At 39.7% G+C, this 27,735-nt stretch overlaps 1 protein-coding gene and 1 long non-coding RNA gene across 3 annotated transcripts in view; one reads left to right on the forward strand and one right to left on the reverse strand.

Moving 5' to 3' along the window:
- Nucleotides 1-27,735, reverse strand: part of LOC143368081 (uncharacterized) — a 252,336-nt gene that overhangs the window by 56,358 nt on the left and 168,243 nt on the right. The gene's annotated exons all lie outside the window — the stretch shown is intronic.
- The window catches only part of Gw (trinucleotide repeat containing adaptor protein gawky), a 151,029-nt gene that overhangs the window by 48,335 nt on the left and 74,959 nt on the right, over nucleotides 1-27,735 (forward strand). Inside the window, exons 5-7 of the mRNA XM_076810324.1 lie at nucleotides 4,090-7,971; nucleotides 19,387-19,766; nucleotides 26,148-26,481. Of these exons, the coding sequence (XP_076666439.1) occupies nucleotides 4,090-7,971; nucleotides 19,387-19,766; nucleotides 26,148-26,481 (4,596 nt within the window). The remainder of the gene's footprint in view (nucleotides 1-4,089; nucleotides 7,972-19,386; nucleotides 19,767-26,147; nucleotides 26,482-27,735) is intronic.

Raw genomic sequence — 27,735 nt, forward strand, 5'->3', positions numbered from 1 at the left:
TTTCATGCTTGGTTGTGCGGCGTCTTTTATATTTCGTCGTTCACCGGCTTCGACGCGCACGTATGACTAGAGTCGCTCGGGCGATTTTTCGAAAATTCAAGTGTAAGTTTTATTTTTCGTCGTATCCATATAAAAGTCACACCATTAAATTCCTGGTACTTTTCCGATTAAAAAATCTCCAAATGTCATGTATAACGGATTGTTTTTAACGATGGTGGCTTTAAATTCTGCAAAATAATTTTATATGTAATTTCGTTAAATATAACTCGAATAATGTCGGCTTTGGTATCATTCTCATCGAAAAGACACAAAGACTTTCGTGAAAATCCCATGAGAAATTGATATTTTTCACTTCTTAATGACTAGTGCTAAATTGTTAGTCCCTTATTTTCGAGCGCCGATACGCATACAATTCAGTGAAGAGTGAAATCCGAGGTCCGAAATTCGCCTACCACCCCAAATAAAAGATAATCTCCGGAACCTGAAATTATCAACTTAACCGGACACAACTGTATATAAAATTTTCTCGAATTTTGTGCAAAACCACGCCTGTAAGCGTATACGATAAAACAGGAAGTAAATTTGTATGATATTTTAGGTAATTATGTTACAGCATAGTCGCGGCAGCAAGGGAGGAGCGTTCTCATTATCTCGGCGGACCTCTTGGGTGCCAAAAACCGTAGTTGAATTTAAATTTTCTCATAAAAGAGGGGAATTATGAAAAACTCTTATATATCCGACTTGTTTTGTCGGATAATATCATCACAATTCCTCGTGTACATCGAGTGCAGTTGTTTCCCTCGGACCAACGACAATCGCTCACTGATAGAGTCGGTTCCTTCATTGTGTGAGTGCGGTTGGTCCGAGGAAATCAAATGCGGTCTATGTAATAAATACATATGTCCAAGTAATATGTGGAAATGAAGAGTACGTTTATGCAGAAAATTACACTTGTTCTTAGACTTTCGCGATTTTGGAACACCCGCCTGGTCATAAAAGTCGACCCTTACACGCAGCACAAATTCGTTGAAAGTGGTCGAAAGACCGGTGTACGGCACGCGATTGCACAAGTGGGGCGGAACCCAGTACGTTCAATACACCTATGGCGCCACTACCACTCTGAACGTGTATTGAACGTCTATCGTATCACTTTGAACGTGTATCAAACGTCTATCGTACCACTCGGAATGTGTATTGAACGTCTATCGTACCACTCTGAACGTGTATTGAACGTCTATCGTACCACTCTGAACGTGTCTCGAACGTGTATCGTACCACTTTGAACGTGTATCGTACCACTTCGAACGTCTATCGTACCACTCTGAACGTGTATTGAACGTCTATCGTACCACTCTGAACGTGTCTCGAACGTGTATCGTACCACTTCAAACGTCTATCGTAACACTCTGAACGTGTATTGGACGTCTATCGTACCACTCTGAACGTGTATTGAACGTCTATCGTACCACTCTGAACGTGCATTGAACGTCTATCGTACCACTCTGAACGTGCATTGAACACAAAACTCAAATTTGGGTTAAAACTCTCTTTACTATACTACCGAGGCCTTAGGCAAAAAGAAGTGGCGAAAAAACTCCCCAGCGTAATATGAAAGTTAAAATCGAGTTTATAGGGAGAGAACATTGTGCTACAGATCGGATTTTAAACAGAGTGTAAGAAGCGATAACGATACAGTTCCTGGTGATAGTAACAATAATAATGTGATTTCATTGATAACTAAACAGAAATATTTAGTGATCGAACATACTGGAAGTGTGACAAATGTTAAGTTGCTTCACACCTTCCTAAAAGTTTTGGAAAATACCATACATGCTAAAATTATTACGTAGGATGTTGTATATTTTTTAACTAATGTAATTGCGAAATTATATGTTATTTTATTATTTAAACATAGATTGTTATTCAAAAGTAGGCTAATCCTTACGAAGCTTAGTGGCTATAGTTTGATTTTCAAAATACGAGATCTGATATGCGTAGCCATTATTTTGCGATGTTACCGTTTCTCCGACTTAAACAATACCTTTCGATTGCTTGCAAGGGAATATTCTGAAGCCGAAAATTCTCATTTTAATAAAACCTCGTACGAATGCAGACCGTATTGGAGTATGCAAGAACATTTTTTTCTGCGGAAATTCACTTTGAAGGGGGTTGAAACCAGCCTTTAAAGTTATCCCGTTTTTTCATTCTCTTAATATAATTTTATATTTCGTTTGACAGTGTGATAGAGCATAAAACACCCCCATGGTTATATTAAAACACACGAAAAAACACGATATCTTCTTTAAGGGCTGATTTCACTCCTTCAGTTTTTTCTCTACATTTACACGAAGTTTCATAAAAATGACAATTTTCGGGTTGGTAACGTTCCCTTGTGAGTCGTGTGTCCTCACCCATTCTTTATCTTTGTCGGACATATGTATATCGCTATCCTTTTGTGACAGATAGCTGTAGCCAAATCTTATTAGAGATTGCGGAAAGCAGGCGTCACACAGAACAAATGGCGGACAACTCGAAGAATACATCCTCATATATAGTACAGAGTAGTTCACCTAACTTTATCATCTGATATATGTCTGCTGTATTTAAAATTTCATAAAAATGTTTCTTGCAAAATTTGCATTGTTTTATGGTGACCGGCAGTGATGCCAGAATCGTGGGACGTGGCACAAATGCTTACCCCCACTTTGACCTACCGTCGTCTCCCACTATGGCCTACCGTCGTCCCCCACTTTCTTCCTTTCGCACTGCACACAAGCATATCCCTACTCCTGTCCGTGTACTCGGCAGCCCAACAGACAGCTCACATGGACAGGAGTAGGGATATGCTTTGTGTGCAGTGCGATTGGAAGAAAGTGGGGGACGACGGTAGGCCATAGTGGGAGACGACGGTAGGTCATAGAGGGGGTAAGCATTTGTCCCACGTCCCACGATTCTGGCATCACTGGTGACCGGCGTATAGTAACAATAGTTTTATTGTGTTGAGAGGGATTATTGAGATACGAAGGTCATCTCTGTTTCTTTAAATGGAATGCTATATTTTATTTGTCGGTACTCGATAGTTACTTCAAAGAGGAATTCAACAACAATTCAAGGACCCTAAAGATCCTTTAAAAAACTGAAAAGCAACAAAGCTTCACTCTCATTAACCCATCGCAACAGAATAAAACTATTATTATTATACGCCGAGCTGCATAAAATAAGGCATACGTTTTTAAAATAGCAGAAATATTTGATGTGACAAAGTTGGGTGAAACACCCTGTATAACAAAATGTATATTATGCTATTTTATGCAATAAAACTGTATTTATTATAATTACTTTGATGTTAATTTAAACAGCACACAAGGGTTAAATCGAAATAACAAATAACCATTACCATTTTACATTACGGTCCTACATTAAACAAAATGGAAAGTGATTAATAAAATGAAATACAAAAATAAATAAAAGTAAGAGAACCTCTCAGATAATGACAAGTCGAAATTATTGCAGGTATAAAGATATCTGCACTTGTCGTTTCATGATAGGGGTTCACTTATTGTTAGTTCGTTTACTATTTAACCATTGTGTATTGTCCAAATAAATATTACATACAACATTAATAATTAAATTTTTATCGCATAAAAAAACACAACATGCACTGTTGTATTATGACGGTATATTCTTCAACTAATACTATTGAAAGTCAAGGAATTTTAAAGGCTAAAACTGAAGATCTAAAACTCAGCTCGACTGCATAATACTTAATAATTGTGATCAAAATCCCTGGCATCGGCTGAATAAATTGATCGATTTGAATTGAATCGAGCTGGTGAGAGAGACGCAGTTGCGCTTGAAGACAGGAAGAGACATCCGATCTGCTACATTCTACAGTGCTACACAATGCGGCAACGTCGCATGAAATACGCAACATGCGTTGGGTCCCCGCAAGCACGCCTTAGGTCTCTTCTTTCGGAAATCAAACTATAATAATGCCGAAGATGTTTTGAGTGTATAAGAATTAGCTACTAGACAATTGGCAACGTAACCATAAATTGTAATTCCTGGATTATTGTTTTCTTTTTCCAGGCAAGACCATCTTGACCAGTCGAGGCCCGATCTGCCAGTCACTGGCGTTGTCAACCACAAAAAACCCAAGAAAAAATCACCTAACTTACGATGATGATGATAATGATGATGACGACGACGATGATGATAAGGATGATGATGATGATAACGATAATAATAATAATAGTAATAATAATAATAATAATCCTACAGTAAATAATCGCTCAAGCCGAGCAGTACATAATCATCAAGACGATCGAAAAGCAACAGTTAATTTAACAACAAAAAGAAAACAACCGGGCTCGTCCGGCAATCACGTACCGGACAGCTCCGCCAATAACTCTAAGTCTATGTCTAAGACATTAAGTGATAATAAGACTAGCTTTAGCGTACTAACCGTTAGGGTACTAAATATAAGCGTAAATATACGATTAACAGGGGATAAGTGCGCAATCGGTGAAGGGGTACCTAGCCTAGTTAGGATACCCAAGTCTGATCGCCCCTCATCAGGCCACTTCTCTCTCGACTCTCTTGACAATTACTCCTTACTAGGGTCCTGCCTTCATTCAGGCAAATACAATAACAATAAGTCTAATTCTAGCCTCCTAAGTAATAATAACGATAACTACAAGTCTGTGATATTGCTCAGCTCAACCAGTAACCATTATTTCCTCCACGTCAAAATGGACGGTGGTGCGATCGCAATGAGACTAGGAGCCCGTTTGGATCCATTCAAATTCTTGGTGAACTCTTCTTTCGACGGTTTATTGTTACAAGAACGATGTCTCTACAAGTCGCAAGATGAACGCTTTATAATTATGAAAATATCCGTAACGAATAATCAAATCATTCAACGCAGACATTCTACGAATGAATTTATCTTTAAAGTGATGAAGATCTTAAAGACGTATTTATCAAACTACTCCATGCTTGCATGTGGGTACGACTGGATGAAATCAAATTTTGAATCTGAAGAAGCATTGACGAAAGTTTCTTTTACACATTTAATACCGACAGAAGTTATTTTAGGAAACATACATTTGCTGAGGTACGAATCGTTCTATACGAATCAAGATGCAAAAGAATTTTTCTCTACAGAAATTAATTTGAAATCTCTAGATGCTTGTACAAAATGTGCATCTCATGATTTAATATATAGAAACACGTATCTAGCTGAAATTAATCTGGAAATTTCAAAATTCCTACTGACGTATCTATTTTTGAAAAACGAATCTCGACTTTTGTTCAACCTAGGATCTACGAAGCCATTGTTAAAACCAATTGAATCCAACACGAATGCTCCAGGAAGATCTGTTGAAATCAACTACCTTTCTTCGGAGATTCGCACGAAGATCATGCACATTCTTAGGAATTCTGTGTTAAATAGTGCTTTTTCAAGATCCAACGCTTCGTCCATAATAACCGAATTTTGTTTCATGAAAACTAACAATAAAAACAAAGAAATGTTGCAGAATGTTATGTTAGATGATATATTGTTTATAAACAATAACATTGCAGTAACAAACATTGACGAAAGCTATACAAAAATATCAAAGTCGCCTTCAAATTTCGTAACACTGGAGGAAGCTAAAATAAGGGATAGATCGTCGAACGAAGAATCAGATATCATTAAGGAAGGGGAAAAAGTGACCACCAGTTCTTCCATTACGCTTATCGTTCCCGGAAACGAGCTAACCGACCAGCCTCCGCGACCTCTCCCATTGAGAAACGCGCGGAAACGCGCACAATCCTTTCCTCCATGGCTCGACCTGGTCGCGAACGAGCTGACGCAACGCGCATGTGTTCCACTCTCGTTAGATCATAAGCTTTATGTGGTTAAATTTAGCTGTAAGGTGATTTGCGATTTGAGTATTATGTGGAAGGGGATACCGAGCCACGAGACTAGCTACAAAAGGACACATCTCAATGTCCAGTCCTTTGGTATACCTTCGAAGATAAATGAGACAACATTGGCCTTTAAAATATATGATACTATGATACTGAAGAAGCCAAATTTAATTATTGTAACTCTCTCAAATAGATTCGGGAGTACAAAGCATACAATTCTCATGTATAATAAAGGAATTTTAATTCTTCGGAAGAATTCATCGATGATAGTCAACACAACGATATACTGTAAAATTTGGATTTCCGAGCTGACAAATTTGAACGCCTTATTTTACAAGATGTTTAGAAGTATAAACGATGGGATTTCAAGATCAGACAAGCAAAATTTCACGATTTTGTTACTCGCGATGGCTTTAAGGGAGTTGAATAGCGGATTTTTTGCCTCTGTCAGAAGTCTTATGCAAAATGTGAACTCTGCGTTCCTATTACAAGCCTTTAGAAAAGTGAATTTGAAACTTCTGACTTCGGAAAACCAACATCTAAACGCTTGGTTCGTAACAAGAACTTCAGAAATGATGATTTCGAACTTAAAAGGAAAGACGGCGAAGATGTTGTCCTGGCGAATTAATGGTATTAGCAACGTGGCAACAATTACTGTTGGTGCTCTTTCATTTCAGGATAATATTAAGTCTAATAAGCCTTTCGGCGCTTATTTCGCGAGCTATAGATGCTCGGGGTCGTATGTGCGACTAGACCCTGAGTTTGTTAAGTCTCTTTCTAAGTCTACTATAGGGGATAGATTTAGGGTTAAGGGGGAGAACCACGCCGAGTTCGCTCTCTACATTCCTACTATGACTACCTGCAAGCCTACGATGACGCTTACACGCCAATCTGCATCCCGAATAATCGGTGTACCTGGATCTCGGCCGAACTACTTCGAGACATTATGGCCCGACCAAATGCACACTCCTCACGATTTTTATGACAGTCTGCCGAACTTTTTAACGGGGTATTATAATGACTCTCTTTTAGAGAGAGAAAAAGAAGACAATTCGTTCAGATGTTTTGGTCGTTGTAACGAACAAATCATATACCGAAACGTTAATAAAGATGATGGTTACGATCAACTGGAAACGATCAAATCTCAGATTACTGTCTACTCGAACGGTCAACAGTATGCTGAAGCAACAGCGTTCCGTTTTTGTGGATTTCAAGAAACTGACTGCTGCCTAGTTTCGCATAAGAATAAGTTATATCGATATAAGTTATATCGGTTCAAAGAGACGCTGTACAAAGTACATCAACTTATCGGATTTAACATTGAAAACTATTTCGTAGAAAGTCCGATAAATCCTAATCGGTTTGCTTTAATCGGTTCGACATTTCAAACTGCCCAGTACATTGACAATGAATGTCTTGATACAAATTCCTCGGATTTGAAGAAGGCAGCTACAGATGCCACTACAGTGGGCCTTCCTAATCAGTGCAATCAGTCTGATAGATATCGCATTCATCTCCGTTCAAGGAACAGCCAAGACTTGGAAGGAAGTTCAATTGTTTCGAGTCGATCAGAAGAGATCTTCTCAAAAGCAGAACAAAACAAAGAAGTTTTCGTGAACAGCTCAAATCGAGCTCATCTCATTCATTGCGCAAGGAATCTCATAGCAGCATCCTTAGGAGTTTCCAAAGATTCTCTAGAAGCTCACAGACACCATCTTAAGCACGTATTAAACGTTCTCTTTGGGCCAGCTTGCGATTTAGACGAGCCTAGTTTAGGTTATAAGAGGAGGTGGGGAATTTCCAGTCTCCTTAGATTAGCTGGCGGAGGCGAGAGTTCATTGAACAGTGGGGGAGCTGCAAATTGGGGTTCGGCGCAAACCAGCACACCAAATAACAACAATAGCAATCAATCTGCTTGGGGTGGAAATTCAGGAAACACTTCTGGTAATAGTGGGGCACCCGGAAATTGGACTGGGAATAATGTAAACCGATCTGTTGCTGGCAATCCAAATCCGAGTCAGACTCAGGGACCTCTCGGTGGACAAAATGTTCCAGGTGAGTAATTTTCTTTCTCAATTTTAATCAAATTCCATAACTTCAGTATTATAATCAGTTTTCGGAGCTGCAATCTTTTGCAGTACAAGTATGCCTCTCAGGCGTAAGCAACTTTGGTCGCATGGTCTAAGTATACCAGTGAGATACACAGAAATTTACGCTAATGTTATCTATTAATTTGGTTACCTTTCATAATTAAAAACATGTTTTGGAATTTAAAAGACTATGTACAGGGTTATTCCATGCTAGAGAACGATATGGGCTGTACCTCTTTTTCTATTTTGCGTATAAAAGTATGAAGGTATAGGCATATGAAAATTAATACTTTGCAAGATATTTCATATTCTATGAACATTATACTATTATATACATGATGTATTCATATTATGTTATCACAACTCATGTTTAATCGTGTCACTATTATTTTCTAAACATTTTTTAACACATTTTTCCATGTTTCCCATGATATTTTTAACCTGCTCGATTTGACTTTCTTTCGGACTTGTAACATTCAATAGCCGTTTCTTATAGGTTTTCGTGCCCTGAAAACGAATCCGCAAACCGTTTGTCGCCATCGCCCTCAGTTTTTGAGAAATTCGATTTTGAAAAAAAAACCCTGCAAATTTTCAACTTTGAACATCTTTTGTGTCGAAACGGTAATACTTTTTCGGTTGCTCGGGGCGTCAAATTATTCTTTGCACCCTCCCGAATACAACGATATAAGTCATTATTGCATTATAAGCATTTAAATATGTTTAAACAACGATCAAAGGGGAAAGGACACCCGAAATGCACCCATTTTTCAAGATATCTTTCAATTTATTTCCAAAACTAAGGGTCTAGGAGAAAATCCGACCATTCCACGTGATGTAGCAGACATTTTTCCATCGGAAACCGTCAACAGAAGTGGTAAGTTGCGTTTTGTTTTCAATACATAAGCGAAATAGTTTGGCAAAACGCGCGATGCCGACAGTGGTAGTCACGCGCGTTAAGCGATTTTGTTACGCTGAGCGGCAGTGGATCGCGCGCCGCCGTTGACTACCACTGTCGACGCCGCACGTTTTACCAAACTATTTCGTTCCTGTATTGAAAACAAAATGTGACTTACTACTTCTGTTGATGCTTTCCGAAGGAAAAATATCTGCCGCGTCGCGTGGAGTAATCAGATTTTCTCCTAGACCTTTAGTTTTGGAAATAAATTGAAAAATATCTTGAAAAATGGGTGCATTTCGGGTGTCCTTTTTCCTTTGATCGATGTTTAAACATACTTAAATGTTCATAATGCAATAATAACTTATATCGTTATATTCGGGAGGGTTCGGAGAATAAAAATTAGCAGTTTTTTTTTCAGAATTGAATTTCTCAAAAACAGCACGAAAACCTATAAGAAACGGCTATTGAATGTTATAAGTCCAGATGGCTGTCGAACTGTGTAATTAGAGTTTCAATTTGGCCTATTAAGTTTTGCATTGAAAATAATCCCTTTTGCATTTGAAAAGTGTATAGTAATTTCTTAACTTGTTCCTCTTAGTTTGCGAAAGTATTTTCGTTCCGATTGTCCTCAACGAAGATGTTCGACGCGGTACAGTGGTGTTTGAATTTTTAACGCATCGTACAAACATGTCGAGCACATCAACATCTTCATTATTTGCGAAAGCCTCTATACTGCTGTAATTGTGCAGTATAGGGAAGGCAGCTCTGATGACCTAGCCCTTCACATATGATGTGAAGTACATGACCCCGAGTAAGTTTTCCTTAGGTATAACTTAATCGGCGGTCTCTTACAGTTTTTGAGAGCTACTTATATAAATGGTAATTATGCTGAATTAGGTGCACATCACTGATTTTGGTCACCTTTAAACATCAGCACGAACAACTTTACTCTATACATACAGTGGTGTGCAAAAGTATTCGGCCACCTTTTAAAATCGCATAACTTTTTTAAAATTAATCCAAACGACTTGATTTTTTTTTTGAGAAGCTGAAGGATTAATTTGTTAAGTGACGTGATTCGTCGTTTTGAAAAATATGCACTTAGTCGAAATACTAAAAAAAAAAAAATAATAAATAATAGAAAAGGTCGTTTTTAAACTTTTTTTTTATGAGCCTGCAACGAAAATTCGAAAAACCCGCTTGTAGATTTAAGTAAGTTATATACGTGCCTAAAATTTCATCAAAATTGGTTAACGTTGCTCTGAGCTATAAATTTCGAAAATCGCTGATTTCGGGAATTTCGACCTCATTCTGTGATATTTAAGCGTTTATAGTTCAATAAATCGTCTTTATTCCAACATATGATACAGAAGCAATTGTTCAATTAGTATAGCAAATAACGGAATGGGCGAGGCTCGCAAGGGGAGGACACCATGAGGCACCCATCGATTTTGATGAGCCTTGGCACGATGAATCTATGTCGAAAATAAGTAAATTATTAAAAATTTAGGGTTTTAGTGGGTAAAAATTCCACACTACCCTGGCGTCCGCGGGAGATTCCCTTCTGGAGGTATCGGGGTGCTTTTTTGATGATGTCTCCATGTTAAAAAAAACTTTATAAATTTTTTTTACAAATTATTTTTTTATAATTTTTTTTTTAACTTGGGGAAATCTTCAAAAGGCTCCCCGACTCTTTCAGAGGGGAATACTCGGGGGCGCCAGGGTAGTGTGAAATTTTTACCCATTAAAACCCCACGGCCACTATGAAATTTTTAATAATTTCCATGTAAATATCTCTATTATTAAGGACCATTGGCAGAAACACTCGGATACCTATTTACTTATTTTTGACATAGATTCATCGCGCCAAGGCTCATCAAAATCGATGGGTGCCTCACGGTGTCCTTCCCTTGTCAGCGTAGCTGCTATTATGCCTGACCCGATTATTTGAGTTATTTTCAACTAGGTACATGTAATTCCGGTGACTGAATGCTGTAAATTGATCGCACATTACATATAGTCCAAAGTTATTTTAATAAGAATATATTTGGACTCGTTATCAGAAAATCATTAATCCATTGGTAACACTCTTACAGACATGTAATCGAAAATATAGAAATAAAAATTTCGAAAGTGTGGCCGCAGAAGGATTCGCGACGCGGAGTAAAAGGGTCCATAATTGTTACGTTTTTTCGTACGATTTGTTGTGCTATATGTTTAAGGAGATGGTTGTAATGATTTGTACGACTATTTTGTCACACACGTCACAACTCATCGTAAGAAGAAATACTAGGGAATTCCTATGACCTCAGTAACAGTGCAAAAGGCAACGTGAATTATTGCAACGGCATTTTTAAAAAGACGTGAACCGTTTGACTTTATAAACTATTTGGGTGTTACATAACGAAACATTCAACTTATTAGTGGAATTACGAGTAACAATTATGTGCAGCGAAACTGAAATTGTACGGGCTAAACCATAATTGGTTTCCGATTAGTCGTTAAACAGACTTGTTGTAATCTGAATTGTACAGAGTGTTAAAAAAGTATTGTTCACCGCTTGGAGGGGTAAATCTACACCCCCGGATCGGTGGAGATTTGCAAACAAAAATTTGCTGCAAAATTGTTTATAACATTGTAAATTAATGTTAAATTGTTTTTACAACGTACTAGGTCAATGCACCTTGCACGGTTTTCTCTCCCTTTAAGAAGGAGTCTATCCACTGTGACCCCTGATAAAGTAGCGCTGTTTAGAACTGTTTTTGTCGCACGAAGAAAGTGTTTACTAAATTGAAGTTTTTTTTTCTATTTATTAATATATGTTTTGGGAATACAACCATTTTTTTTCATATTTTTTGAATGGTTGCTTGCCCCAAAATAAGGGTGTGTAATTAATATGCACTGGGAAAAAAGACGCTTCGACTGCGTGGTCGATTTTGGAGGAACCGTGTATCTGGGGCTGTGGTATCAGGGAGGTTTGAAATCAGCATGACTGTCGCTATGGCCCGAACTAGAATCACACATTTTCGTTGTTTTTTCCTCATCTTTTACGTCGCAGAATGATTAAAAAATTTAGCTAATTTCGATAGTTCAACTTTGGACGTCCGCTATTTTGTTCATTCTTCATCAGTCTAATTAATCTTAGTCCCTGCCATAGCGACAGTCACACGGTTTAGAAATCTATTTGGTGTTTTTGTTTCAGACACACGGTTCCTCTAAAATCGATCACGCAGTTGGGGCGTCTTTTATTTTACAGCGCATATCACACCCATTTATTTTGGCGCAAGCAAGCATTAAAAAAGCATGAATAAAATAATTTTGTATTCTCAAAGCACGTATTAATAAATAGGAAAAACTTCAATTTAGTAAACACATTCTTTTTGAGACAAAAAAAATTCCAAACAGCGGTACTTTATCAGGGCGTCACAGTGGAAAGACCCCTTAAACGCCGTGCTGTGTCTGCGTAGAGCCCAATCTACCCCAGGCAACTACCCTTCAGGTAGTAGATACTGACAAACGGCAAAGTGGTGGTAATGGGCCCATAGATCTACGTGCAACTCTACACATTCAAATCGTTTCGAAATCTTTAACAATTTTTCCCCACGAAACGGTGACATATGGCTTCTTTCAAACTTTTTCTCTTTCCACCAAGCAGAATATGTTGATGTAAAAAAATTAACATTATAAACAATTTTGCAGCAATTTTTTTTGCAAATCTCCACCGATCCGGGGGTGTAGATTCACCCCTCCAAGCGGTGAACTATACTTTTTTTAAGGGGGTATTCTAGTCTAGACACTCGTTTTTGAAGGTGATATTTGGAAATTAATTCTGGAAAACCTATCGCGCCTACAGGGCAGGGGTTTTGCACACATATTTAGTAACGTTTGACCTATCAACACAAATTTTTGGAATGCATTATATTGAAATTTCTACAAGTTACACGCCGAAGCGCAGGTCATGTCATCAAAAACCGGCCCCATCGGGCGCACGAATTGCGGCCGTCCTAATCATCTGAAACGAATGTACCAAAGATTTTTTTAAACTATATGAGGGTAGTTATCGCTCGAACTAGATGTAACCAAGTGCGGATATTGTTACCGAAATCGCAACTGTTTAAAAATTTATATTTGATTTTTCCGTCTTTTCTTGAGTTAAAACAAGGTGTGGGGGAGGTTGTATTAAAACTATTGATATAATTCTAGTTCGGGCTACAGGTACACATTCACTTTGAATGTGTGTCAAATTTTAGCTCAATCGGTCCAGTAGTTTTTGAGAAAAATGTGCGCCCGATTTAAAAAAATTGTTTCGAGAAAAACGCGTTTAAAGTTTTTCATGCAGTTACGACCTATAGGACTGAAGTTACGGTAGATAATGACTAATTTCTGTAACTTATCCCTAATCTGCTATACCAGGACCGTAGAGGAAACCTTCCTCAGCTTAAAAAAATCATGTTGGGCAGCTCTCTCTACTCAGCTGGCAGTCATAGCCTCTTTAGATACAAGGGTTGAGGGAAGCATTACGTGCAACGCTGCGGCCTTAAGCCCATATAACTCTGGGAGTTCTACGAATTTCACCTTAATATTTTATGGACATATTTTCGAAACCCTAAACTATCAGAAAATAAAAAAAATATCGAATTTTTGGGTAGAATACCCCCTTAATACCCTGTACAAGAGGTTGCATGAATGTGCTGTTGTACTACCACCCGATACGACTGTGTCAAACAAGTTCACAGACACTTCGAGTATCGGTCAGACAGTCGTAAGAAAAATTATAACGTCTGTGAACCTTTTAAGCAAAAATAACAGCAGTGAAAATGACTGGCCAAATTATAAGCAGAACTACATGATTATGATTACTCTGTTCGCTTGAAATATCTCTATTATTCTAAAGAATAGAAAAAAATGAACCCACTGTTCTTTTCGCATAGATTCACACAAGGACGAAGTACGTGAAAGAGAGTGTCAGCCGTTCGAAAGACGGAGTAGAACAAAGTGTCATGCTTCATCTGTCTCGTACCATTCCTCGCACACTTTTAATTTCTCTGCTTTGCTGTCATTTCCTCTGGCTCTCACCCCCCATAACACAGAAGCGAGAAGTCAGCACTCACAAGGGAACATTCTGAACCCGGAAATTCAAAAAATTCTGAACCTTTGTGAATATGTAGGGAATTTCCTCCTGATTACGACGCAATTTTTGTTTACTGCCCAAATTCACTTTAATGGGGTGTAATTGGCCCCTGAAAATTCGGTTATTTTCCAATTTTGTGTGATAACTTGGGAACTGTAAAATAATTTTTTTTTACCAAATGCTAGATCTAATTAAAAAAAGTAACTTTTGCCTTGAAACTTTTTTTCTATCTCTTACAGTTCGCGAGTTACAACACAAAATCGGAAAATAGCCGAATTTTCAGGGGTTAATTTCACCCCCTTTGAGTGAATTTGGGGAGCAAACAAAAATTGCGTTGCAATCAGGAGGAAATCCCCTACATATTAACAAAGTTTCAGAATTTTTTGAATTTTCGGGTTCGGGATCTTCCCTTGTCAGAAGCGTATCCCCTTCCGAGCTCGCAGTCAATTCCGAGCCGCGAGCTTCTAACTCCTTTGCGAACGAAGTGGAATAACTTTCAAGTTAAAACTTAGAATAGCTTAATTCATTCTCTTTAAAAATTGCGTCATTCTGCATACACGGGACATCATACAGTTCGTTCGCTCGGATTTTATTCAAACTTTGCACACAAGCAGAATGTTGGATGCCCAATTTTTTTTTTGTAACGCCTTATTGATATTTACGGGGTGAAAACCAGGGAGTCGAGACTGAAGCAGTAACCGAAATTCATGATCGGTTATATATCTTTCAATGACCTGCACCCCTAATAAGAGATGAGAGAAATTCTGACCGTAATAGTGAGAGGATGTAAAAGGTAACCGAAATGCCTGACCGATTGCGTTTCGGTCGAGAAAGTCTGACCGTATTGTGAGATGAGCAAAACTGAGTTCAGAGCATTTCTAACAGAAATGAGCGAAACTCCGACCGCAATTCTGAGAGGAACAGTCGGGTCTTATGGACTGAGAGCCAGTGAACATTTTTCGCACGTCATTTTTTAACCCTCGGTTGGCACACTGGGTCAAATTAACCCTGCAATTTTTTAAGCAAAAAACATTTTGTCGGAACTCTTAATGCTTCATTTTTTTTTAAAGCATGATGACATTTTAAATGCCAACTTTCAACGATGGACATATATTCTACAAGGTTCAAACTTTACCTCAGAATTTTTTAGACTTAATTTAACAAATAGTTTTTATATAACAACTGATTGAAAATTGGCAAGGTCAAATTGGCCCAGAGGGACAACGGCGTTCGAAAAAGTAGGTGTGACAACCGAGGGTTAATGAAAATAATTCTGATTTTATGAAATCATGTATACAGACGATGATGGAAACCATCGTCTGGCAATCGGGCGTTAGAATAACGACACGGGGGCGTACCTTGAAAGTGCAAAAAAAAAGTATGCCATTTTTTAATGGCTGATTTTTTGTCTGGTAATCAGTAACATAATGGTAAGTTACAAAAAAATGTTGCCAGACGTTTTTATTAGAACTTAAGGGGTGCTAGATGCTGATAAAGTTGCATTTTTACAATGATCATTTATGTCGCAGATAAATGGCTGTTTCTGTTTTTAAAATTTACGTTAGAACCCCTTTAACACTGATACACAATTGCCAGACGAAAATCGCGAAACTAACACCTTGCTAGACGTGAGCAAAGTCTCGGCCGGCGGGCACATCGACATTTCGACGCTAGACTTAACCCTTAACTGGTATACTGTTTTTGGCAAACGTGGCTGGTATACTGGGGTCGTGGCAGACCCCAAATAAAAAAGGACACAGAAATTTGTAAAGTCGACCCTAGATCAACCTCTATAAATATTTTGTTCTTAGGTAATGTATAAAATAATAGAAACCTAGAAAGTTAAACTATTATTATAAAATTAATTAGAAAAACAGTTTACAAGCTTAGACAACCAAAAATTTTGCAGCGAACTTTGCGTGCCTGGGGTCATGAGCGACCCCAAAATACCAGTTAAGGGTTAATCCATTATTTTAATACTTCCCCAACAATTATATACGTTTTCCAGACGTATATGTCAGAAGTAATACTTTATCAAACAATTGAAATGTCAATGTTGACCGTTTTACTACATACAAGGGGATTCGTCTCGTTGCAGCGTGTTATATTGCCAGCTACAAATAGAAGCCTATTGTATTATAATTTATATTATTATATGTATACAGGGTCAGCGTTTTATCCTGCAACCCGCGCTCGCGCGAACAGGTAAAATGGCAACAGCGCCTGGCGGACACATTCCACTACAACCATGCACTGTCGCGGCGTTCGGAGAGTTGCCAGCGACCGCTGGGCAACAGTGATGCCCGAGCTTCGAGAATTTTGGGAATGTCTCCTTCAAATTAACGTCGCAAAGAGCTATTCAGAATTTCCCGGCCCGAGTTGAAAAATTTGGGGCCTTTTTCGTATAACTTTTGAACTATAAAAGTTATTGGAATGCAATTTGCGCCGAAAAATGAGATAAAAATTATTCCCTCTTAATGATGGATAATTTAACATATTTTACATTCACTTAATTTTTTCTATCAATTTTTTAACCATAATTGTTGTAAAAAGCTTTTGCAAACTGTTTATTTGATACTGTATTTAATGTTTTTAAAATTCGTGGTGTTGATAAACAATAGGCTAGTTGTTTCTATATCATTACTTTCAGAAATTGAGAAATTAATTTTTTATTCATTATGTGTTAGTTCTGCAGACCTCATAATCTATTGTTCTGGTTTTCTTTTTCATGATTTTATCCTTAATGCAGTGCATACCTAGATCAGACTAAGGGGTAGCTAATGGGACGTGTCTTTGATTGTAGCGGTGTTTGAATTTTTTTCTGGAATTTTTGTGTCTAAATGGTTTAGCTACTCAACACCACGCCTATACCGGCTTCCGTTAATGTCATTTTTTGGAACGATGCGCCATTATTGTGGCTTTTACACGCAGCTGTCGTAGCTAACATTTTTGAAATTGAGACGGGTACGATATAAATCGACATTATTTTCAACCTCATTACAGTAATCTGGGGTGCGAGTGGTAAACCGGTCATAAAAACGGTGCGCGCGGCTCGATTACCTGGGCCGGGAAATTCCCAATAGCTCTTTGCGACGTTAATTTAAAAGAGACCATCCTACAATTTTCGGAACTCGGGCATCACTGCTGTCCAGCGGTGTTGCCATTTCGTCTGTTCGCGCACGCGTAGGTTGCAGTTTTAATGGATGACCCTGTACATATACCTATGTGGCGTCAGCCACATTCGCGCGGCACGTAGAGCCCGCGAGTGCTCGTAAATCTTCGGCGAGCCTCGGGAAGGCTCGGGAGCTTAGGGACGCGGTGCGCTGCAAGAAACGCCACTTCTTCTCTGGCATCGAGACACGCGTTGCGCATTTTTGTAACGCACGCCTCAGATAAATAAAACGCAATCTTTTCACACCCGTGAATTAGCAAGGAGGACTCATTTTAAACCAGTTCTCTTCATACATACATAGATTACTTTTCCTCGTGCGACAGACGGTTTTCGAAAAAAATCCGGAAAATGGGAAAGGTAAACAATTTTATTTTTTAATTTTGGAAGCGTGAAATGCTTTTCGATCACTTTTTATTTTTGAATGCTATAAAGGAAATGTGTATTTTTTATTTTCAAGGTCTATTTTATTTATAAATTTAAGGGGGAACATAACGTAAATATTCCAAACAGATCAATTTGTTTCTTACATATTTTCATTGTTTGATATGCCAAGAATGTTTTCCCAAAATTTGGGACTGAAATTCGCAGAAATATCGAAGGTATAGATATTAGAAGTGACATATTCAAATGCATTATTCTAGAACCCAGATTTTCAAACATGGTACTCACGATTACTCAAAAACTATTAAACCGATTCACTTCAAGTATTGCATGGCTATATCATACACAATTCCTCAGGTTTTGGACTTCGCGGATTTTTTATTTGATTCATGGTTTCCTTTTTATTGCATAAAATGGACAAGATTTCATGTCCTTTTTTTTTAAATTTTGAAAATTTAAATGCGTTTCGAACATTTCTTATTTATGAAGACTAAATGAAATGTGTATTTTTTATTTTCAACCCTAAATGTTATTAATGTTGTTACGCCTCTATCATCAGTGAGCATACTTCACTTCTAATGTCTATATCTTCGATTTTTGCGAATTTCGGTCCCCAATTTTTTGGAAAACATTGATCTTTTTGGAATATCTAGGTGTAATTCAACATTTAAAAAAAAATTTAGCTCTGGAATTATCAACCGTATTGGCATGCTTTCTTTGTAGTCTTATTCAGAAAGGTTTGAACTGTCATTGTGTAGATCTCACTGCGATAGGGATTTTTCAAAAATCTGAGACATTGACGTTAGATCTTTTGAACTTTCCTCTTCATTTTGTAAGTTTGTCAGCTCCATTTGTAGATTTTGTTAGAATAAGTCTGCTTTCAACGAATGCGGTGAATTGGACTAGGACACGCGGATCTCTTACTGTACCCGGCCAGAGCCTGTAAAGTTTCTTCACTCTTTGTAACGATAACTTTCCAAACAAATGTTTCCAAAAAAATTATGCATCTCCCAATGTTTGAGAACAGTATTGCAAAATAAGAATTAATTTGTACTTATTGCATTGTAAAATGACTTTACATCTTAACAAAAATTTGTTTACGACGTTTAATCTTTTCTGAATAAAACTAGAAGAAAAGTATGCCAATACGATTAATACACGAGGAGACAACGTTTTATCTAGAAAGCTAAGGCACGTCAAAGTCTGCCACAATTGCCACATTAATAATATCTTTTGGACTTTCAAGTTAAATCGCTATACCCGTATGACATTTGTGTGTTCAGAATCGACAGAATTAACTCCCCTTTCAAAATAGAAGCAACCGATGATTGTTATAATAATTTTTTCCAACGCGGGTTATGTTTTTGCTGTATTTTATGTTTCATCTTGTGTTACAAAAAGTTTTTAGTAATGCGGTAAGTTATGCGAATTTTTACGAATATGGGATTTAAAATAAACGAAAAAAAATAGACACTAAGATTTTTGTATGTATGAACCTCGAATTCGTAGAGTATAGTAGGTACGATAGCCAGCCTTCCTGACTACTTTGGACCAGGATGTACTTTAGATGACTAAGGTGCATCACATGTCTGGCGAATTCTTAACGTTACAGATTTGTAAATAGTGTTCATTCGCATAAACAAATATGAATCCCCTAACTTTTGCTTTAGGTTCATTAGAAGAATTTTGATCAAATCGGTGACCCCGTTGTTGGAACCCTCTTTTTTTTTAAAGAATATTTACCAAGAAATAATTAAGTGATTGTTATTTATTTGGATGGTCGCTTATTCTGACGTAGGTAACGTAAACAAGATGAATAATCCAAATCAACAAACGAATCAGCAACCCGGTCCACCAACGTCTCAGTCAAGCAGTACAAGTCAAGGTGGTCCGAACAATAACCAATGGTCACAAGGAAAATCTAACAATCCTGGAGGGCCTAGCCAAAATCCTTCTGTGCAAAACAATAACAATAATACACCGCAACAACAGCAACAGCAGCAGCAGCAGCAGCAACAGTCAAACTCCAGTAGCAATAATAATCAGCCGAATAATCAAGCTCAGGGATCTGTTAATAGTAGTAATACATCTGCTAGCAATAATCCTTCGACAAAACAGCAGTTGGAGCAGTTGAATACAATGAGGGAAGCACTTTTTAGTCAAGATGGTTGGGGCCGTGTAAGTGTCTTTATTATTTCATTCTAATTTTAAGGTGTTTGTTGTCGTATGCGTGATTGTTTGCTTTCTTTGTGCCAAGAAAATTTATTTTATGTTTTGCAATCATTTCGATAAAGTGGTTTTCATGATAATTAAAAGCATTCATTAATTATTGAAGTGAAATCACCAGTTGCTATACTTCTGCAGGAGTCTCGACTGTGTGTACTCATGTACCTACACTCCTCAAAAAAATTAAGGGACCACCTGTATGGAGACAAGTCGCATTCGATACCGTTAAAATATCGTTTGAAAGTGTGGAATCTTTACTTTCAGCAGCGGTTTTTTTTATAAAAAATTTAGCTGTATTGCTTCACTGTGACAATTTTAAAATATTTTGTTCAAATTTGTAACGTTACTTTGAGCGAATGAAAAATTTCAGACAGGTTACATTTAGACCAGTCGAGAGCGACTGCTTACTTCTGTCAAATCAGTGCTCATTGGTCGCTGTACGATTTTTTTTGGCCAAGTTATTCAACTTTGTAGCAAAAATGTAGAGAGAGATGGAATCGTCGTAGAATGTTCAACAAAATAGCAATAGAAAGATGAGTCCTTCCTCTTTAAGATGCATGGGTTGCTTTTTCGATTTTGTTAACATTTCGGACCCATATCCGTTCGAAAATATACATCCCAATTGTACAAATTTAATTTTTTCTTTAACTCGTTGCATCTCGGCAAAGGATGATCTTTAGCTCATTTTAAAATGTGTTTCTGCCGGATCTATTGAGCGCCCGGCGAATCCACTACGACAATTTTTTACCTATGACCACTATGTTTACAGTTACCGATTCGCAAAAAGTAAGGCTACTACATTAATTTGCCGCACTCTCGTTCCGATAAAACGAACTCTTGTTCGTATGCCCACCCGGCGACATAAGTGGCAATAGCATCCGACAGCATAGAGTCTATGCCATAGACATATATAGCCGGAGCGTAAGCTGCTTCTTTAGGCGAGGGAAACGTAAGAGTGGAGGGGAAAAGACAGAGGTTCGGCACTGGCCCTTCGGTTAGTTTCGGATGTATTCGTTTCTTGGTGGCTCGTTATTAATGGCTGTAGGGGAGGACCTTCACGCTGGCCTCCTTCTCGGTCAGTGACTCGGAAGTTGATTGAGAAGGAGGCCGGAGCCGCGATTGGTTTATTGAAAGTTTATAGATTGGTTAATAGAAAGACAGCCACTAAGAGCAAGATGGTGCGGCAGCTACCCCAACCGTGGCATGTTCAGTCCGGAACCGCGGAAGGGTAGCGATGTCACGAGAAATAAAGTAGGAATGGAGTTAGCGCCCCAAGCGCTTAGCGATACCGGCGCACCGGCTTCTACACACCTCTTCAGGAATGCTGCGGGGTGCCGTTAGGAGCGGGTGGTGACCTCCCAATTCTGGACCGTGCCTCGCTATCAGATCTTGTAACAACATATCAGATCTGATCTAACCTGGAATGGGTGCGGGGGGGGGGGGGGGCTTTTCTTCCTATGCTTTTGCGATTAAAGAGCGTAGGTCAGGGGGGGGGGGCAATGGGGCAGAGTTGCAATATAGGATAGCTGTGGTCTCAGGAAACAGGAATGAAAGGGGGAGTGCCAGGGAGTCGAGTCAATGGGGAGAGAGGTACGGCTAGCCTTATGAGGGTAAATGCCGTCACCCGAACAGGCCGGAGGCATCGTACGCTCGTGCTCGCGCACTCCGGGGGCTTTTAGCGGGAACGTGAAGTGGACCCGGCAACTACCGGATTCAGGACGACGTGTAAAAGCGAGCTAACAAGGTGGATAGAAGATCTGGTAGAGCGGCGTCGAGACACGGTTCCATATACCGCGAATTCATTTAGTGTCGGGCTGGTAGCGTCAAGGCCGGAGAGGGTGGCTTGCGCAATGCATAATAACTCCGGCGCACCTACGCGTGCGTCTTAGATAGGGATCGCCCACCCTCGTCGATGGTCACCCCGTGAGTACGGTCCGTCCGCATGCTGGCGCGGGCCTATAATGCGTACCATGAGGAAGCGGCCATCCAAAGCCATTCCCTCCTCCTTTGGGAGGAGGCCCGTCTTCCTGGGCCGTGCAAGGTAGATGGTGTGGTCCTCTGGACCAGGTGGCAAATCGTCCCTCCCTGCTCGGCCCCGGCCGTTGAAGGAAGGCTCTTGGTCCCCATGGCAGCGCAGGGGAAAGAGATGCGGCCACACCGGGCGGCGCGGTCAGTCCTGGAGGAACTCCCGCTCTCCGATTGTTTGTACACTCACTGGCCGCATGGCCCGAGTGACGCCTCGAGGGACCCCCCCCGGCACGTGCCGCATGCTGCCCCCGCTATAGGTCGCAACTAAATCGATTAAACTATTAATGGCTGTGTCAGAACATAACCACCGGGGCTGATTTGTGAATAGTCAAATCTGATATCTGCAAGTCCGATAAAAAAAGCTTTGTACTATTTACTAATTTTATTGAGGAACCCTGTTACCCGATTTACCCGTACTCACCCCCTTATAAGTGCGCGCTCGGGATGACGGCGAAACTCAACGCATAGCGTCGACAATTTCGAGCCGCCGATGGCGTGAGGGTGAGGCAGAGCGTAGGCAATTAGGCTTGTGAAAGACGAAGCAAGACGGTGACGTTATGTCGACTCTTCGCTCACTCTCGGATTCTCTCACTCTTGACCGACGGATTCCAAGAAGTGGTGGGGAAACCGACGCGCGTTCATCGCATAGTTGAAATGCGCTCATAGCGAGAGTTTACGTATATGGGCATGCCCGAAAGCGAGCCAAGTTAGGCCAACACTACCGAATGTTACTTGCAAGCACGCACAGACTCCATGCGGTGTACCGTGGGTGATGCCAATGCCGGTGGTACTGCACTCAGGGCTGTTATACAGTTGCTGAAGCCAAACTGGAACGTTTTGCGAATCGGTAACTTTGAACATAGTGACCACAGGTAAAAAATCGTCGTAGCGGGTTTGTCTGGGCCTTAATTGAATTGGCCGACCCTCCGCCAACTTTTCAACCCTTCGGTTTCACCTTTGATTTTTGGCGTCGTATCATACGACTTTCACATGAATGAATCTTTTCGTACTTTCGAATCTTTTGAATTTTTATACATTAAGAACTGATGTTCTTAACTATTCACATACAGTGCCGACACCCTACATAGTCAAAAAATCGAAGTGTTTATTTCATCCAAGTACAGGGTTATCCATTTAAGGTTGGCGGCGCTCGCGCGAGTACAAACGAGAACGGTAACAGCGTCACATGCATACTTACTACTACAATCATATGTCGATACATCCGCCATCTATGGGCTGTTGCTAAAAGTGTAATATTATATATTTTTTGCCAGTTTTAAGTGGATAACCCTGTAATTTTAGCAACAGCCCATATCTATGCGGCATCTGGCGGATGTATAGAGATATGTGTGGTGTCTCAGTTCGGCCAACGGGAGAGCGAGTGGAGAGTTCTCGTCGTGGAAGGCACGTGGATTAGGCCGTCCCGACAAAAATGAAAATGATTGTTGCGTTAGGCCTTAGTGCAGGAAAGTTGTGTCTTGGGATCAATAACAACAGTGCGAAATTTCAGCCCTGTGAGTTAATATCTTCTGTTACGGCAAGAGCTTTGAAATTTCGTAATTTGAGTAAAAAGTATAAAAATGATCTCGCAGCCCTCCTCCCACCCCTCCTCCCTCCTTATCCTATTCCAACCACCCTACCTTATGGATTAGAAGACGAAATTTGATAAAAATGTCCTAATCGCGAAAGGGTACTAGAAGTCGGGCTTATAGACTTGATGAAGTGGAAACATGAGATTTGTACTCAAAGGCTGTCATATGACTGCACGACTCAAGGGTGACCCGAATGAATCCATCCCTTGCGTGGGCTCCAATTATTTTGCTGGATGCCTCTGTTACGAGCTTTACGACCTTGCTGGCAGCACTCTACGCACAGCATGTTCTCTGATGTCTGTCATCGACAGTTGTCTCTGTCATCAGTTACCATAGCCAAAAGTACGTTTTCTGATAAGGCGAAGTATGCGTTATTTGAAATTATCTTATCAATCATTGACCTGTATTTCTTGGCTAAGTAACGAGAGGATTGTATAATATAATATAATGTTGCACCGGGGTGCTTCCTCGTTGGCCACCCCGCCGCAAAAGAGTGAATAATACACGGGTGTACACACAGTACAACTATATTTCAGTAGTAGCTATAGGTTTACAATGGTACAAGCTATACACCTACGCACAAAACAGTCCCTCTGGTCGATATGCTGATCGTTCTTCCGGGGAGTCGACCTTCTCTCTTCAGCTGCGAGTACCAGCAGGCCATGCACGGGCCTATACCTGGTGCTCGCAACAATATAATATAATATTTTTGACTATGTTAACTGATCACAGAGACAACATCAAAGAACTTGCTGTGCGTATCGTGCTGCCAGCACGTGGGAACTATAGTCGGTAGAAATCCGAAAATGTTCTCCACCTTCGTTGAATTTTGATGCTACCGATTATACTGACTTAATCAATTGGGACGTACGTTCAATAACTTCACCACGTATATAGGACTCGGTTGAAACCATCTCCCTGAAAAAAATGCTGGAGGAGGAAGGGATCCCCAAATCCTGGGACTTCGAGGCACACCCTTACCACACTCAGGCTGTGGAGCGTATAGAGCTCGTAACAGAGGCATGCAGAGAAGTGATTGGAGTCAACGCATATGCCCGCCTTTGAGTACCAGTCTCATGTTTCCACTTCATCAAGTCTATAAACCCGACTTCGAGTCTCCTTCCGTAGTTAGGACATTTTTATCAAATTTTGCCTTCTAGTCCACAAGGTAGGGTGGTTGGAATGGGAAAAGGAGGAACTCCACAAGCAGCCACCTTTACGCGATGAGTTCTGATTTGCTCTGTTGCCAGATGGGTGGGAGGAAGGCTGCAAGATCATTTTTATACTTTTTACTCAAATTTCGAAATTTCAGACTCTTGCCGGAACAGAAGATATTAACTCACAGGGCAGAAATTTTGCACAGTTGTTATTGATCCTAAGACACAACTTTCCCGCACTAAGGTCTAAAGCGACAATCATTTTCATTTCTTTTCGGAACGGCCTAACGTGGGTGCAAGGAAACGTAACTTTTATTCCTCGCGTCCGCACTCTTGGGACTCTTTGTTCGTTCTGCCTTTCTCTTACATAGAGCCGGGGCGCTTCGCTTAGAACTGGGCTTACCAACTACTTATCCTAAAAATTCTGAACTTAGTGACTAGCGCCTTGAAACAAACTATCTTAACTTAACCTAATTAAAACTAGAGGGCGCATCGATAGTTACCGACTCTGGTCGCTACATATGTATGACACTGTTGCCGTTCTCATTTGTACTCGTGCGAGCGCCGCCAGTCTTAAATGGATACTCCTGTATCAGGACGTTTCTTGGAACTAGATGCCGCCTTCAAAGCGAGCAACCGATGATTAATATTTAAGAACCAAAACGTGCGGCGAAGATAAATCATTTACTGTTGAAAGTTTTTTATTGTTTGATATTTTTGGATTTATTCGTATGAAATTATTGATATCGCATCAGCGCGATATGCTGATGAAAATGATACCAAACACGCCGTGATTTTGATATTTTTTTTGCTATTTTCATACGAAAAATCGTAACATCTGTGTGGCCCTGAAATGGCCAAACAAAACGAAGAACTCTCTTTCCAGATAATTACTGTAAAATGAGTTCATGCCATGCCACCTCGGTGATCCTTCGTTTACATATAGCTGAAAGTGATTTGGTACCTTCCGAAGCGTGATTTACTTGGGGGGGGGGGGGGACTGTAATGGTCTGAAAAGTAAGGATGTTTTTGGGAAGTTCTTTCAACCAAACAACGCAAGTAAATCAATGTATTGCTTAATATAGTTAATACGTACATACTGAAGGGTAAAAAAAAATTTCCAGTAAAATTCATAAATCCGTTTTCAGATTTTTATTTATTTTTTTATCAAATTCTGCGTGAAAAATATCACAGATAGCATTCCTACAAGAATACTTGGGAAAGTTTTCCATTCGGTAACTTTTTATTTACGTTCTTAATAGCTTGGGGTGTGTTTGCACCCCTGTCCACATATTGAAGGTTAAATGACATCAAATCGAATTACATATTTAATTTCAAATCATATTAAGCGTAAGCTGATTTGTTGCAAAACAAGTAAAAATAAAGTAAATGTCTGTGTGTGGTTCAATAATCGAGGAAAGTAAGGGACGGTGTAGAGTATAACCCTGTCAGGGAAAGGAGATGGTAATCAATGTTGTAGGGGCTTCACGCATTTATTCTATATTAGTGTTTTACAATGATACGTGTTTCAATCAAACCCTTTGTTTCTTTTTTAGCAACATGTAAATCAGGACACGAACTGGGATATTCCAACTACGCCAGAGCCTGGTGTAAGTAAGGATGGCGTCCCAGTGTGGAAACCACCAGTGAACAATGGCACAGACCTGTGGGAAGCAAATATCAGAAACGGTGGTCAACCACCACCTCAGCAACAACCAAAAACACCTTGGGGCCGTACTCCAGCAACAAACATTGGTGGAACTTGGGGTGAAGATGATGATGCCGCTGATTCATCCAATATGTGGACCGGTGCTCCTGCATCTTCTCAACCAAACACTGCCGCTGGTCAATGGACAACAGGTACCGGCAATCAAGCCGGTATGTGGGGAGGTAATATTGATCATGTCAAAGTTTTATTTGTTTTGTGTTCGTTTACTTCTTTTATTTGTTTCTTTTTGTGACGTGAACTATGAAAATGTAACAATAGTTGTTTCAGTTGTGGAAATATGAAGGATTTCTATTATAAAATTATTGGTTTGTCATTTAATTCCAATATGAATCAATCATTTCCTGTGAATGGGAATTAATAGGTCTTCTTTGTTTGAATACTTTACTTGTTTATTGTATAACTAGCTCAACCCGCCGGCGGGCGGCGCACGTGTACTCAGTACACGGAGGTCAGTTTTTGGCTGAAAAACCCGTTTTACCGTGATGTATTGTACCCAGCACCCCTATGTATTCTTCCAGCGGACATTTTTGTATCATGCCACATACTTGTCAGGTTCAAATTCAGTTTGGAAGTGTCTCTGATTGAATGAAAACGAAAGCATGCCGCGTATCCTGCCAAGTTTTCCAGGTGCCCCCCTCCAATTGCTTTGGTTTTTGAATATGTTTTAGAAGACAGAAAAATAAGAAACTGGTGTTTTTTTTGGCCTGTTCGCGTGTTAAGGGGTGAAACCACCCCTTACAGGTTTCCAGGTGTTCGTCTCCGATTGTTCTGGTTTTTGGATATGTTTAGAGGACAGAAAAATAAGATATACTTGTTTTTTATAGCGGCCCGTTTTCATATTTAGGAGGTGAAACCACCCCTCAAAGTTCATAAAGGTTACAAAATTGTGTTGAGTAAAACTTCATATAAATTTCATTTGCGTCATAATAATCCAAAAACCAAAGCAATCGGAGACGACCACCTGAACACCTTTGAGGGGTGGTTTCACCTCCTAAATATGCGAACAGGCCAAATTAAAAAAATACCTGTTTCCGATTTTTCTGTCTTCTAAAACATATCCAAAAACCAAAGCAATTGGAGGCGGACAACTGGGAAACTTGTGAGTACACGGGCGCGCTCGTCGGCTGGATACGCGGCATACTTTCATTTTCATTCAATCAGAGACACTTCCAAACTGAATTTGAACCTGACAAGTACGTAGCACGATGCAAACATGTCCGCTGGAAGAATACATAGGGGTGCTTGGTACAATACATCACGGTAAAACCGTTTTTCAGCCAAAACTGACCCCCGTGTACGGAGTACACGACGCGACCGCTCGTGTAAAACTTTTAGGCGCGCCCGCCGGCAGGTTAAAGTACCCGGCGTTGCCCGGGCTTTTTTATATATATCTCTACATAGTATAAAATAAAGTC

The sequence above is a fragment of the Andrena cerasifolii genome, chromosome 4 (assembly GCF_050908995.1).
Source record: "Andrena cerasifolii isolate SP2316 chromosome 4, iyAndCera1_principal, whole genome shotgun sequence".
Lineage (NCBI taxonomy): Eukaryota > Metazoa > Arthropoda > Insecta > Hymenoptera > Andrenidae > Andrena > Andrena cerasifolii.